The sequence below is a fragment of the Festucalex cinctus genome, chromosome 8 (assembly GCF_051991245.1).
Source record: "Festucalex cinctus isolate MCC-2025b chromosome 8, RoL_Fcin_1.0, whole genome shotgun sequence".
In the NCBI taxonomy this organism is placed as follows: domain Eukaryota; kingdom Metazoa; phylum Chordata; class Actinopteri; order Syngnathiformes; family Syngnathidae; genus Festucalex; species Festucalex cinctus.
The window spans coordinates 24,277,105-24,291,875 of NC_135418.1; the positions used below are offsets into that span (position 1 = coordinate 24,277,105).

The following is a 14,771-nucleotide window of genomic DNA, read 5'->3' on the forward strand; positions in this document are numbered from 1 at the left end:
TTTATGTAGTCATTCGTGAAAGAAGACTGATTATCTTCTGTGTTTAATTTAAAAAAAAGAAGACATTTTCAAACATCTGTTTTTACTTTAGAATATGACCGAATCGGTAACACAGTACAACATCAATCCCGGATTGGACGGACGGATACGAACTGTCCATCCATCCATCCATCCATACATCCATACATCCATCCATCCATACTCTTGACCGCTTATTATATAACTTGCCATTTGTTTGTTGTCAGGATATTTTCTGGTCCTTTGAGAAGTACAAATATCCATCCATCCATTTTTTTGACCACTTATTCTTTACAAAGGTCGCGGGGGGTGCTGGAACCTATCTCAGCTGGCTTTGGGCAGTAGGTGGGACACACCCTGAACTGGTTGCCAGCCAATCGCAGGGCACATAGCGATGAACAACCATCCGCACTCACAAGCACACCTAGGGACTATTCGGAGCGCCCAATTAAACTGCCATGCATGTCTTTGGGATGTGGGAGGAGACCGGAGTACCCGGAGAAGACCCACGCAGGCACGGGGAGAACATGCAAACTCCACCCATGAAGGCCGGAGCCTGGACTCGAACTCAAGTCCTCAGAACTGGGATGCGGACGTGCTATAATTCTACTATAAACTATAATTCTAAAAATATTCGTTAGTGACAGCAGTAATATATCTTTTGGAACTGTTCATAATTCCCTCCACCGCCACATAATTTTTCCAGTTGAAAACCCCGCCACACATCAAATCATGATCCTGCCACCGCGCTCCACTGTATGCACCATTTGGACAATTACGCCACTGTTTATGTACAGGCTACTCACACGGCCACATGCCTGTGCAGACTGCGTGTCAATGCCGTGCTATGTTTGTACAGTGAGGACACGGAGCACGTTGCGTCGTCAGTTATCGCCGCGGACACAAAGCGCTTATTTTTTTTTTGTGCATCTGCGATCAATACAGGAAATGGAGGTGACTTTGAACGCAGCACCGGCGAGTTACGCATTCATGAAAGCAAACAGGCATCTTTATGTGGAAACATTTGGTCAGCATACAGACAGTATTATTGTTGTATATAGGCTATTCATACTGTAATCCTATTGTTCTGGTTTAGTTATTATATATATCATCATGTGATCAAATAGCTCTGAAAAGAACCAAAAGCTTTTGGGCTTGGAGATGTACAGTACAGTACATATTAACAAAACGCTTGGATTCGCCCTCTCCTGATGATGTAAGTTACGATGACTCTGCGGCTCGGCGACTATCAGCACACAACAAATGGAATTCCTGGAGAATCACACGGCAGAGACACGACCAAAAACCTTGTGAACAAAGCCCAAAAGTGCCCGAAGTGGTGCGGTTGGTGGACTGAGGCAGGCAGTAAAGGGGCCCTGGGGGGAAGCGAGATGTGGCTTTGTGATGATATGCGCTCACTTACTCACTCACATATCCACCGACCCAACCCACACTCACACAAAAGCCGCCACAAAAAAAGTACCAGCTCATTTACTGACAAAAAAAATGTGTTATCCATTAACAACGTGGAGATTTTCAGCTGCACAATAACATGAGGAAGTTAACTCATTGACTGCCATTGACGGAAAAAGACGTCAAATAATGCATTTTTGCTGGGCTGGCAGTGAATGTGTTAATTTACATGACTCGTGTGCAGACAAGTCGCGTCGACTGTATGTCTACCTGTGAGAAAGTCTGCACATTTCTGAGTAAGCGAGTAGCCGGCATGGATCTGTAGCTTGTGTTTGCACAGGGCATACCTGAGGACACTGAGACAACTGCCGGCGTTTGCTCAGGCTTGCGGATCGCCGCGCCTAATACACCTGACGGGCGCGTTCTTACGCCGCCTTTAGACGTCGTTTTGATCACCGTTTTGTATGCATGATGTAAACTTTGCTGGATATGGGCAGGTCTGACGTAACCGTAATTTTTGTGTGAACTATTCGTAGTGTTCATTTCTAATGTGCAAGTTGGCAGTTACCATTAATAAATTGAATCGCAATAATTATATGGCACTTTTGATTGTAAATTATTTCTAGTTTGTGGATTGTTTCTAATGTGCAAGGTGGTTGTTTCATAATAAGTCACAATGTATGGTCGCTTTGCAATAACACACCAATAGATTTTTTGCTTATGCATTATAACTAGTTGCAGTGTTTTGTTTAGTTTTTTGGACTATATTATTTCTAGTTGTTCTGTTTATATCAATTGCCACATGCCAGCCACGATACTTAAAGGGATACTTGAGTCATTTTGCCATTTTCAGCAATAACAAGTTAATATTTTGTCTATAATTAATTTGATACCTTCATATTTTTTTTCACGTACAATTAATACTTTTAAAAACACATTTTGCCACTTGGTGTCAACTTAAAATGGCATCACAGGTGCTCAGGGCTCAGGTAACGCCCAGTCACGGCTCACCTGTTTTCCGGGTTTGGTCATGCCATGTTGGCAAACTGGCATGATTGGTCGTTAACTGAACCCTTTAATAACGCCAAATGGCTTTTCCAGTGACATTGCAAGATGAGATGCAATTGAGAAACGTGGGAAATGTTCTTTCTGATTTTTGGAAATACTATATATTTGATATATCTGTTTATTCTTACATTTTTGACAAAATATAAAATTTAAAGCATTGTGACCGGATGTATCAAATATGACACGGATTAAAAGTCATATGTTGATAAAAAAAAAAAAAACATTTTTTAAATTTGTTCAAAAAGATAATATACAGCCCTCTATTTACAAAGAATCAGAATTTTCTCATGTATTTCATGGTTCAGGCTTTATAAGGTTAAAGGTGTTAATTGTACGTAAAAAATGATGAAGTAATCAAATTAATAATTATAGACAGAATATTAAGTTATTACTGCTGAAAATGGCTAAATGAGTCAGGTGGAGCCCTTTAAGGCAAAAAATAAAAAATAAAAAGACTTTGAGTAAGTCAGTGGAGTAGTATTCCCAATTGAGAATGTTCATTATTATTATAGTTTCTGACTGTGAATATGCATCAGCATCTGTAACTTGCATTACATTAATCGTCTGACATCGTAGTTATAGTGTGGGACTAAGCATGCAATTACCGATAACTTTTTTTTTCTCCACTGTGATACGATTTCTTGGCAAAATCTTATCTGTTGTCATTAGTTCATGTAAAGTACATGTCACTTATGACAATACATACGATGTTGTGGTTGTTCTGGTCCCAGGGAAGAACCACATTTCTAATTTGAGCTGAAAAAAGGGTTGGGAAAAGTCTGCTTTAAACATTATAATAAAGTCTCCTGACCTATAAGCATGCTAAATGTCAACAATAACGTCTGCGGTCATATATCCAGCACTGGCCATAAAGTTACTTAACGCAAATTGAGAGCGCTTTGAATACGTTGTCATTATAAATGTATATAGTCGCTTGCTTCTGCGTATAGCCGGGCAGCACTTATCTCCAGTGGAGCATGCACACTGTACTTCTCCTGTTTGTTTTTCATTGCTAAGTGAAAGGCATCACTCAGCGTTCCCCGCAGGTCGGCTTCGAACCACACCAAAGGCAGCAGAATAATAAACTGTCTGTCTTTCAAGACCTTATCGAGGCTGGAGCACATCTGGCGGCCGGGCTTGTTTTTTTATTTTTTGGTTTCCACGTCGCTGAATGACATTATGTTCCGTGCCATTCTCCCGACTTACTATAAACCAATCAAGAATATACCGTAAAAGAGCACCATGGCACGGTGGACGCCAGGGATGGGAAAGAGTCACGTGGGCTTCAAGGGGAGGGGGTCAGAGATGGTAATTAGGGTTAATGTGATTTAATGAGGGCCACCAGTCGGGCCAGCCAGGGCGGCCTTCCACTCGCAATCAGCGTCAAAACTGTAATTACTCCGACGTCTTGGGATGTGATGCGATGTGGCCGCGTGGCTTTTGCGCGCGGTTGGTTGTCGCGTGAGCCTGCCAGCCTCCAAGTCACTGAGGTGGATGAAGACGTTTTAAGGCAACAATGTCAGGGCAACCCCACATCAGCTAATTGACTCTTTTATATTTATGGACCAGCTAGGACGTTGCTTTTTAGCACTAGCATTGTTGCTGAACATGAATTCTAACACATTATCGTTTAGCAAATACATTAAAAGGGAGTTTGCACTTTTCAAGAGAATCACTTTTTGTCGTATGTGTTAAAACTGTAACTATGATCTGATAGTACATGAGTAAAATTATCTGTAAATAAATAAATAATAAATAATAATGATGTCATGGACTAGCCAGGACGTTGCTTCTTAGCACTAGCATAGTTGCTAAAGTTATGTTATTGTTTACCACAAACATTAGTTATGCTCAGGATGACTTAAAGGAGCAATATGGAATAATTTTACCCTGACTAACTACTCCAAATGCCTACCGAGTGTACAGTAGAATGAAACAAGCCCCACCTCCATGTTCCTACATCATTTGACAATAGTTGTGGATTAGCATTGCTTGTTAGCATGAAACTGAACGGTGCTAACACAGATTATGTTCAAATGTCCGTTGCCTAAAGTGTTAAACCGTCTATCGCGTGAAATTGTTAGCATTAGGATCGACTTATCTAAAGCAAACAAATAAAGTAAATAAAGCTATGTGGCCATTTTAAACACACTGTGTAAATAGTTTTAGTTTGACAGTAAACTTCAACTTGGATTGGAAGAAAATAGCTTTAACTTTCAAAGCCGACAGCTTGTATCTCAAAAAATATGTGAGTCGGGTCACTCATATATCAAGGCACCACTGTACTATTCAGAGAAATACCTTCCATCAAGTTCAAGGACCCAATTTAATAAACAAGTAAAAATGCACTCCATCAAGCATTCTGAATGAAAGTGCAATCAAAATGCTGCAACTTTCTCCCACTGTTAACGTGCAGCTAATTATCTCAAAGTCAACATGAGCCTCAGGGCCGCGCAGCCCGTCAAGTTCGCCAACATGACCTTTTCACATTATTTCTGGCAACGTAAAGGAAAAAGTGGCCTGATTGCTCGAAAGCTTCACAAACACTAAACGCTATAATCAACGCATCGTTATATCCCCCCGCAAACGCACCGCATTGTCATTTCCGCATCCCGTCCCATCCACGCATGAGTTAACATTCAGCCAGTAGAGTCGTTACTGGCCAGTCAGCAGAATGTTATGAATGGGCACAATGTGAAAACCCCAAAAACGTCTGTGTCCAAGGCTGCCGGCGCAAGAATGTTTGCCTCCGTGTAATTAACTTCTTCATCTGTGAGAACACGACGAGGCGCTCCTGGGAATTTTCTGTTTCTGTCACAGTCATGTTTGGGCGCCAAACATAACACACACACATGTTCAACGGGCATATATAGGCTGGCCTGGGTCATAATCTCAAGTAAAGCATGACTAATGTGGCGATAGTGAGGCTGGTGTATGCTGAGCTTTAGAGCAATGATACTGTATGTTACAATTGCATTTTTTTAAATATAATTGTAACTAATTACTAATTACTAATGTAATTGCATTTATTTTCTTTCCCTGCACTGCTCCCATTAGCATGTCTGCAATCAGAGCCTATGTATATATATTAGGGTGTCAAAATTAGTGCGTTAATTCCGAGTTAATTTAAAGTTCCTTTAACGGTACTATTTTTATTTTATTTTTTTTAACGAGCGATTAATGACCGCCCCTTACTTGGAAAACCTTTACTGGAAGAATTCCAGTCGCAACGCAGTAATAAATTTAATAATAATGCATTTTTTTGTGGAGGCATTAAGTTGTATTTTATAATGTAAAAAAAAAGTGCAGAAATTCACAAGTTACTTCATGTTAAAGATTCGATAGCTCTTAATATGAAAAGAAAAAAAATGCACTGAGTTGTTCTGAGTTGTTGTTCTTATAAATGCAATTATGCCATCTAGTGGCAGAAAAATGACAGAAATCTATATCACTAATTTTTTTTACAATACAGTACTTCTTTTTAATTTTAACCTAATTTTATGAATTATTATGAAATTACTGTACATTGTACATTGTATTGTACATTAGAACATGTAAAATTTGCCATTAATTGTCTTGAAGTCATGTGATTACAAATTTTAATGGATTGGTAACAATATATTAGGGGTGTTAAAAAAATCGATTCGGCGATATATCGCGATACTACATCGCGCGATTCTCGAATCGATTCAATAAAAAAAAATCGATTATTATTATTATTATTATTATTTTTATTTTATTTTATTTTTTTTAAGAGCTCAGAATTGTTCATTCGGTAGTCTTACCGATTCAACGTCTTATCATCATTGCCTTTTTTTTTATTTTTTATTTTTATTTTTTGTGTGTGAATCGATTTTTAAACTTCCATTTTTAATGGAAAAATATTCAACAAAACGTCTGACTTCGGGTTAGGATTCACACCTTGAGCATGGAAGAATGTTATATGAACGGAACATTAAGCCTTAATATTTTATTTTAATGCTGTTCAAACATGAAACAGATTACAACCTCTATAAGACTGAAATTTCAGATAAATAAATAATACATTTTCATATAAATCTTACACTCTACAAGCTTACTGATTAGTATTTTCTCAATTTGAATGAAAAAAAATCGCAACAATCGAGTTATAAATTCGTATCGGGATTAATCGGCATCGAATCGAATCGTGACCTGTGAATCGTGATACGAATCGAATCGTCAGGTACTAGGCAATTCACACCCCTACAATATATATATATATATATATATATATATATATATATATATATATATATATATATATATATATATATATATATATATATATTAGGGGTGTTAAAAAAAATCGATTCGGCGATATATCGCGATACTACATCGCGCGATTCTCGAATCGATTCAATAATCGGCAGAATCGATTTTTTTTTTTTTTTTTTTTTTTTTTTTTTTTTTTTTTTTTATTTAGGATTCACACCTTGAGCATGGAAGAATGTTATATGAACGGCACATTAAGCCTTAATATTTTTATTTTAATGCTGTTCAAATGTGAAACAGATTGCAAACTGTTTGTGTACAGTGGCTCACGGTTATAAGCCTCAAGTTTTAGATAAATATATTCATACAAATCTTACAGTGTACATGTACAAATTTACTGATAGTATTTTCTAAATTTGAATGGACAAAAATCGCAACAATCGGCTTATAAATTCGTATCGGGATTAATCGGTATCGAATCGTGACCATTCGTATCGGGATTAATCGGTATCGAATCGAATCGTGACCTGTGAATCGTGATACGAATCGAATCGTCAGGTACTAGGCAATTCACACCCCTAATATATATATATATATATATATATATATATATATATATATATATATATATATATATATATATATATATATATATATATATATATATATATATATATATATATACACACGCAATATAATTACAGAGTGCGTCCTCTTACAGAGAAGAAAGAAGGAGGGTGGAGAGAGCGAGAGAACGACGGTGCAGCAGCTCCAGTAATTTATCCAACTTCACATCGCAGCCGAGTGATTGAGCCTGGGGGGGGGGGGGGGGGGAGGGGGGTTAGTGTGGAAGGGTATATGCACAAGTCATAATGCATTTGACAAATAGTCAACCCCGCTGCTAAAACAAGCATTTTTCTAGAGAAAGTGGCCTTCAGCGCTGGCAAACAAGCCTCCCACTCGGGGAGGACGCGCGGGGGCTTCACAAAGATTAGGAAGGATCTCAGGGCCCGATGTAAAGATGACTCACGGTGATTGTGCGAGCATCGGCGGACAAGTTGGACGCAGCTGAGAGGAGCTCGCAATGCCCTCTAGGTAAAAAAAAAAAAAAGAGATTTTTTTTTTAAACTCAGCTTTTTGTAAAAATGTGCATAAAATAGTAAGGTCGAGTCCATATTGATAATATCCGTTGTCAATCAAAAAATCATGCACTCCCCTTCCTTTTATGCCTTACTACATCAAACGCAATGTATGAGCATAAAAATCACATTGGCAGACGCTCCCTGACAAACCGCAGCAAGTGTAGGCTTTTATAGATGGATTATGACATGCATAAACATATGGAATGTGGACCATATAATGTTCACATCCTAGTTGGCATACACTATACACAGCTACAGACACAACATTAGGTACACCACCACCACAAATACACAGCTGTTGCCACGTACTGTACCACTATGCTACCTGTTTGTTCCGTTACAGTAATTTTTCTCATAAATCCAATCAATACCTTACACACACAATTCCACCTGACGCAACATCATCCCCCTTTGGATCTCCGCTCAGCCGAAAGGTCACAACAAGCCGAGGCGCATCGTTATTCAACAGTTACGCAGTTGTAGGCACAGTCACAGCTGTTCCTTGAAGTAATACGACACTGCCGTGTACCTGCCGGCCTGCCTCATAACAGCAACTGTACAGCTCGTTATGTAACTGCACCATGAAAAAAAAATATATATATATATTGGCAATTGTATCTTTTTATTATTACTTTGGCTCAGGAACCAGAAGGTGAACAGAAAGACCAGAGCACCATGAAGTTCCCTCTTGATCCCTGCTACAAAAACTGAATTTTTCCCATTGAGGGACAAGCAATCCGTCACCCCTCCAGGGTGCTTTAAACCACCTTTACACATACTGTGATATTGTCAGGACCACTCTCAAGTGGGCACCTATAGAGCTCTCGAAAGTAAATGTTCTGCTTCTGTGAGCCATCAAAATGATATATATATATATATATATATATATATGTATATGTATATATATACATATATAAACAAGCCACCAAAGTAGCTCTAAAACAATATCAAGACGAATTGGTACATGTTTTCCGGTTCTACATAAGATGCGCATAACGAAATGCTTCAACTACATGTGATGCTAATTACCTCCTCCGAGCGGTGTACTAAATCAATCTAAAATATGATGCAACAATGCAAACAACAAATGTTAATTATTAGACAGGAGGAGCATGTCTTTTTTTTTTTCCATTTTAAATCAGTTCATTATATGGCGACTCGAAAAAAGGAGTGAATACATTTGCCGTACATGCCTCAACCAACACAGATAGCACAACAAATCGAATATTTTATCTTTACGGCTGTAACGGCACATTGTCATTGGGGAGCAAACCGCTCGTTACACAGACTCATTAATAAACGATTAAAAAAAAAAAAAGTAAACTCGTCTGGTATGTGGTGAAAGTGACAAAAGAGATAAACAGTGTCGCTGTAAAACAATATCTACAGGAGTCAATGCATGTTTACTGGCTCTTAAATTAATACTTCAACCATGTAACACTAAATAAGACAAAATCAATCAAAGCCAAACGTTCTTTCAGCAAAAATGCAACAATGGAAAATAATACACAGTGACGCCTTGACATACAACTTTAGCATGATTCATGACCACGCTTGCAACTCAAAACATTTTTTTACCTCAAATCACCTTTTCCCATTAAAATGAATGAAAATGCTAGTAATCCATTCCTGCCGTCAACCACAAAAAAATGTTGTGATAGGTATTTTAATGTGAAAAGACGTGCACTTTATGGAATCAAACAGTAATGGCATAATTAACTAGAATGTGTTGTGCCTGAGTTGGCCACCAGGGGACAGTATAAGACAGACGGGCAAATTTATTGTACATTGAGGCGTTATTATGAATGGCACGAGGGAATGTCCTGCCTAAAACCATGCAATTCATAATATTTACTCAACTCATCTCTCAGCTCATCAATGCGGCACTAATATTAATGGTTCCATGCAGAGGATAAAGAATGTATTTGTATTCAAGCTGTGACTTAAATGGAGGATAAATGAACTGCAGCATATATTCGAATTATCATTATCATTACACTAGCAGGGCATTTGGGTTTTAAGTACAAAACGTGTTGTTCTCTGTTTTGTGTAGTTTGACAGTAAACTTGCAACTGGCAAATTGATTGACTGACAAATTTGAAAGTCCAGTCACTCATATCTCAAGGCACCGCTGCACATTCAAAGCAATATGACCCTCGACAGATAGGTTGCCCACCCTGGAGCACAACTTGTGCGTGCACACATTTAGTGTCCCTCAGTCAGCACTAATAGCACACATAGCTAATTATCGGACTTCCAAGTTAATTAGAAAAACAAACAATTATATACTTTTTCATGCATTTTAATACTAGAACTATAAATCATACTAAATGCATTCAGGCTTGTAAGGGAAAAATTGAGTGCAGCGCTGCACTGATCCCAGAACCACTACGCAGCGGAAAAACGTTAAAACAGGTGCATGTGGCTTCTTTTTTTTAAATTGTTTGTTTGTTTACATTATATCCTATTAAACACAAAGTTATGGCGCCAATGCAAGCTGAGCGCAGCTGTTTGTTGGCAGAAAAAAAAGAAAAGAAAGAAAAGTGGAGCACTTGTCACGGTTGCGATGGATGCCAGGCATAAGGAGGTGGAAAGTAAAAAGAGTTGTTGTTTTTTTTTTTACCTTGTTGGAGTGGTAATAGTCCAAAGTGGAGTCAGGCGCTAACGTGCACGCACCCACGCTGGAGGGGGGAGCCGGATAGAACCTGACGTCCATAGCAGGGTCCGCGGGACTGGCGAGAGTAGAGATCCAGTCGAATGTGCATCTCTCTCTCTCTCTCTCTCTCTCTCTCTCTCTCTCTCTCTCTCTCTCTCTCTCTCTCTCTCTCTCTCTCTCTCTCTCTCTCTCTCTCTCTCTCTCTACTTCTCTGTCTCTCCCCCCTCCCTCCTCCTCGCCTCTCTCTTTCTGTACTGTTGCAAGAGAGCGCTTCCCTACTCTAAGCGCTGGGCAAACTGCGACCTCGTGCGGCCAAATAGGGGAATCGTCTTCTTCATTGAATCGGCAAGAAACGATCTAATTTGAAGACCGAAAGAGCTAAATAAATAAATCAATAAATCAAGACTTGATAACTATTAATTTAGTCGAGTTTTATTGGTTGTTAATGGTCTGTTGGGCAATGTTATATTGTTATTTATTAGAGGAAAATGGTCAAAAAATACAATTTGATCAAATTTAAAAAAAGTAATGAGTACTACATTGCAGGTAGACACAGAACGAACAACAACAGGAAAATATTAAATGTAAGTTTCAAGTACAGGAAGCTCAGTCCTCTACGTTGCTTAGTTTGGATGTCAAAACAGCTTTTAATAGGGTGGGAAAAAAATGAACTTTTTACATCAAACACTGATAACTTTTGGATTTCTGCAGGAATTTGTAGAATGGATGAAAATAATTTACAAAGACCCTAAGCCTAAAGACTCTAAGCTTAGAGTTAATGGTTACTGCTCGGCCTTCGTTGAGGAGTCAGACAAGTGGACGAGTCCTCTGCTATTTGCAACAAGTATTGAACCACTTTGCTTTTTGATCTCTTATACTCTGTTGTCATCTGCTAGTCGTTTTTGTAATACCTACCATTTCTTCAAGCATTCTCTTCAGTTCAGAGGTTGCGTCAAAGCCAAAACATATGAATACATCTTTGGCAGCATGGTAATATTTAAAATAGAACGTATTTATACGTTTTGGGAGTAAATGAGTTAAGGGAATTCGAGTCCAAAAATTTCTTTACAATAACACGTTCTATTTGTCCACACTAGTCTAAACATGGTATTCTTATTAAGTTTGCGCTTGCGAACATCACATGACCAAACCCAGAAAACACATGAGCCGTGATTGGTCATTAGGCACTGTGATGTCATTTTTAGTCGACAAGTGTCAAAATGGTCGCCCGTGAGATGAATGCAAAAGTAGATTTTGCTGCCCAACAAAGAGTTAACCAGCATGCTTGTTGACCTCTGGTGGCTTAAAATGTTACACACGCTACTTCAGTCTTGACCCCTCACACACACGCATACGCGCAGAACAGACTCACGCACACACGGTGGTGGACACAACAGGATGTAAGTGCAGAACAATGTCCGAGCAGAGCCCCAAGAAGGAAAATAACACGCTTAGGGCCAAAATGTTTTTCCACGACACGTTAGTTGCGTTACACAACACGGGGACACACTATGGGCTGTCGTCCAGCTGTCCTGATGCTAACCTCCCATCTCTACAAAAAATTGGCAAAAGACGACATCAAAGTATCATTCTGCATTTTGACAACAATCTCTCGTCTTCTTCATATCCTATTTATGTAAAACTCTTACCAAGATAATATGTGACACCAACACGTTATATGTGACCTCACTGGTCTCAACATGACATTCTGATTAATATTACATTTGTGGAATATGATTTATGAAGCAAAATCCAGCTGTTTTCATCCATCTCAGGTGGCGGCCATTTTGCCACTTGCTGTCGCCTGAAGATGACATCAATGTTGCTCAGGGCTCAGGCAACAGCCAATCACAGCTCACCTGCTTTATGAAGATGTGCTGTGATTGGTTGTTACCTGAGTCCCGAGCAACACTGATGTCATCTTCAGTCGACAGCGAGTGGCAAAATGGCCGCCCCCTGAGATGGATAAAAACAGCCGGATTTTGCTGCTTAACTTGTACTCTAATTCCAATATTATAATATTCGCATATTCGCGGTATTAAACAGAATAATATGTTTAGACTAGTAGGACTGCAAAAAACATATTATTGTCCAAAAAAATAGGGGTTGACTTACCCTTTAAAAGAGCTGCAGGAATTTCTAGTGAGTACTGGTTGTGTCCTGCATGTGACAACAATCGCTCATCTTGTATTTCGGTCCTACTCCTTAACTTTTACCATTTTAACATGACTGCTTGAACTTTGCACATTTCTGTTACCAGTGAAGACAATCGTCGTCAAGTGGCGAACACGTGGCATATGGCAACATCAAAGAGACAACAATCTACTCTTTTTCATATTTTAGTTGTAGGTTCATTTTGCCTGTTTTTGCATCACGGCTTCACTTTTGTGCACAACTTTTATACTAGAAGCAAGTTGCTGTCAACTGGAATAAATATGACATACTTTGCGGAATTTCTGGCAAGCGCTGTCTGTGTCCTACATGCGACAATGGCCCATCATCTATTTCCGTCTATAACTATTTTACCATGTCAACGTGACTGCTTGACTTTTGCACACAACTGTTGCAAGTGAAGACAGTTGTTGCCAATTAGACAAAACGTCATCAAAGGAGCAGCAGGAATTTCTGGACATGACTGGCTGTGTCCTCCAAGTGACAACAATCAGCTATCCTATGCTTGTGCCCAACTTTTACATTTATTTATCCAAAATGACTGCTTGACACTTGCTGTTATCAGTGGGAAAACAGTTGAGTGGAAACAACAATCACCTGTATTCTTCATATTTTATTTATAAGCCACTTTTTTTTTCTTTTTTTTTTGCTGTTTCACGTCAACATGACTGACTTTTGCATCGCTTTGCCATCAGGGAAGGCAGTCGTCATCATTGAATAAAATGTGAAATGCAGCTACATCAGAGGAGTTAAAGGAAATTCTGGCAAGTACTTGCTGTGTCCACAACATTTTCCTATTTTACTTTTTACCGTTGTCAACATGACTGCTTTACTTTTGCATAATCAGGAGTCATTATCATGGGCAGAAAGTAATGTATACAAGCAACAAAGACTGGTGCCTATGTTCTTCATCTGACAACAATCACCCATTTTGTATGTGTGTCCTACTTTTTTGTTTTGTTTTTATATCTTTTTACCACATCAACCTGACCGTCCTACATGTGATGACAATCTCCCATACTATATGTGTCTTCTTTAACTGTTTGACCGCCAAAAACGTTCAATGACGTATGCTAAAATCCTAATGAATGCCGCCATAAACGTCAATTGACGTCAACTATGTTTTTGTTGTTGTTGTTTTTTTCCTTTTTAATCAATGGGCAGTAAAACGTCTTGTAGAGAGCGCTGCCTGGTCAATGGAGTTGTGAAATCAAAAACTCCCATTAAGTATGGCCAGCAGATGGCAGCATTGTATCTCTTTTCTATGGGCTCAAGGTGTAGGAAATTACAATGACACATGACAAATCTGATGAAATCGAACGTCTTCAAGGATGACGTGAATGATCAAAGCCTTTGTCAAATTAAATCAAATTCACAGAGCGTCACTAAACAAAAAAATATTAGTGTTAAAGTCACAGTTCATCTTTTCACAAAAAGCTTGTTTTCTCCTCACCTTTTTCCATTTTCGCTTATGTCACTCAAATGAACTATTTTTAAATAATGATTACTAAACAACAGAATAAGGTAGAAATGTACTTTTTTTTCTAATGAAAGAATGGAATGCGATCGTTCATATTTATGTTTATTTAGTCATAGTGCACAATATTCTGCCTTGAGAGATGAGTGAAAATGCTCAAAATCGGCTGGCACTGTCGGAGTTGTTTTTTTGGATAAAATTTGGCAGTGAAAGAGTTAAAAACTGTTTTAGTCCAGCAACATGACTGCAGTGAATTTCTGACAACCACTTGGCTGGGTCATACATGTGACCGCCATCTTCCATACTGAATTTCTGCCCTACCTCGTTCTTTTTTGCCACGCCGATGTGAGATAAAGCTAAATACCAAATAATTTGGTATACACTGTCTTGGGTCATTCTATTTGGACGATAATTGATGCTGGGCAGAGGAGAAAAAGCACAAAATGTATGCCTGACAAGAACACCTTGAGTCTCAAATTACACCTGAAGAGTGGCACAAAACACACAGCACACAATTATATCGAGTTAAAAGTGTGCTCGGTGTGTGTCTATTTTGGGCATTACAAAGAAGTAGCCTCTCGGCTTCCTGGTA

General features: G+C 38.8%; 2 protein-coding genes across 3 annotated transcripts in view; one reads left to right on the forward strand and one right to left on the reverse strand.

Moving 5' to 3' along the window:
- Window positions 1-10,615, reverse strand: part of tox2 (TOX high mobility group box family member 2) — a 100,505-nt gene extending 89,890 nt beyond the window's left edge. For both annotated transcript variants that reach the window (XM_077530390.1, XM_077530389.1), the window contains exon 1: window positions 10,498-10,615. In XM_077530390.1, the coding sequence (XP_077386516.1) occupies window positions 10,498-10,590 (93 nt within the window). In that variant the 5' untranslated portion in view covers window positions 10,591-10,615. The remainder of the gene's footprint in view (window positions 1-10,497) is intronic.
- st7l (suppression of tumorigenicity 7 like) overlaps window positions 1-14,771 on the forward strand; it is a 116,628-nt gene that overhangs the window by 68,229 nt on the left and 33,628 nt on the right. The window lies entirely within an intron of this gene.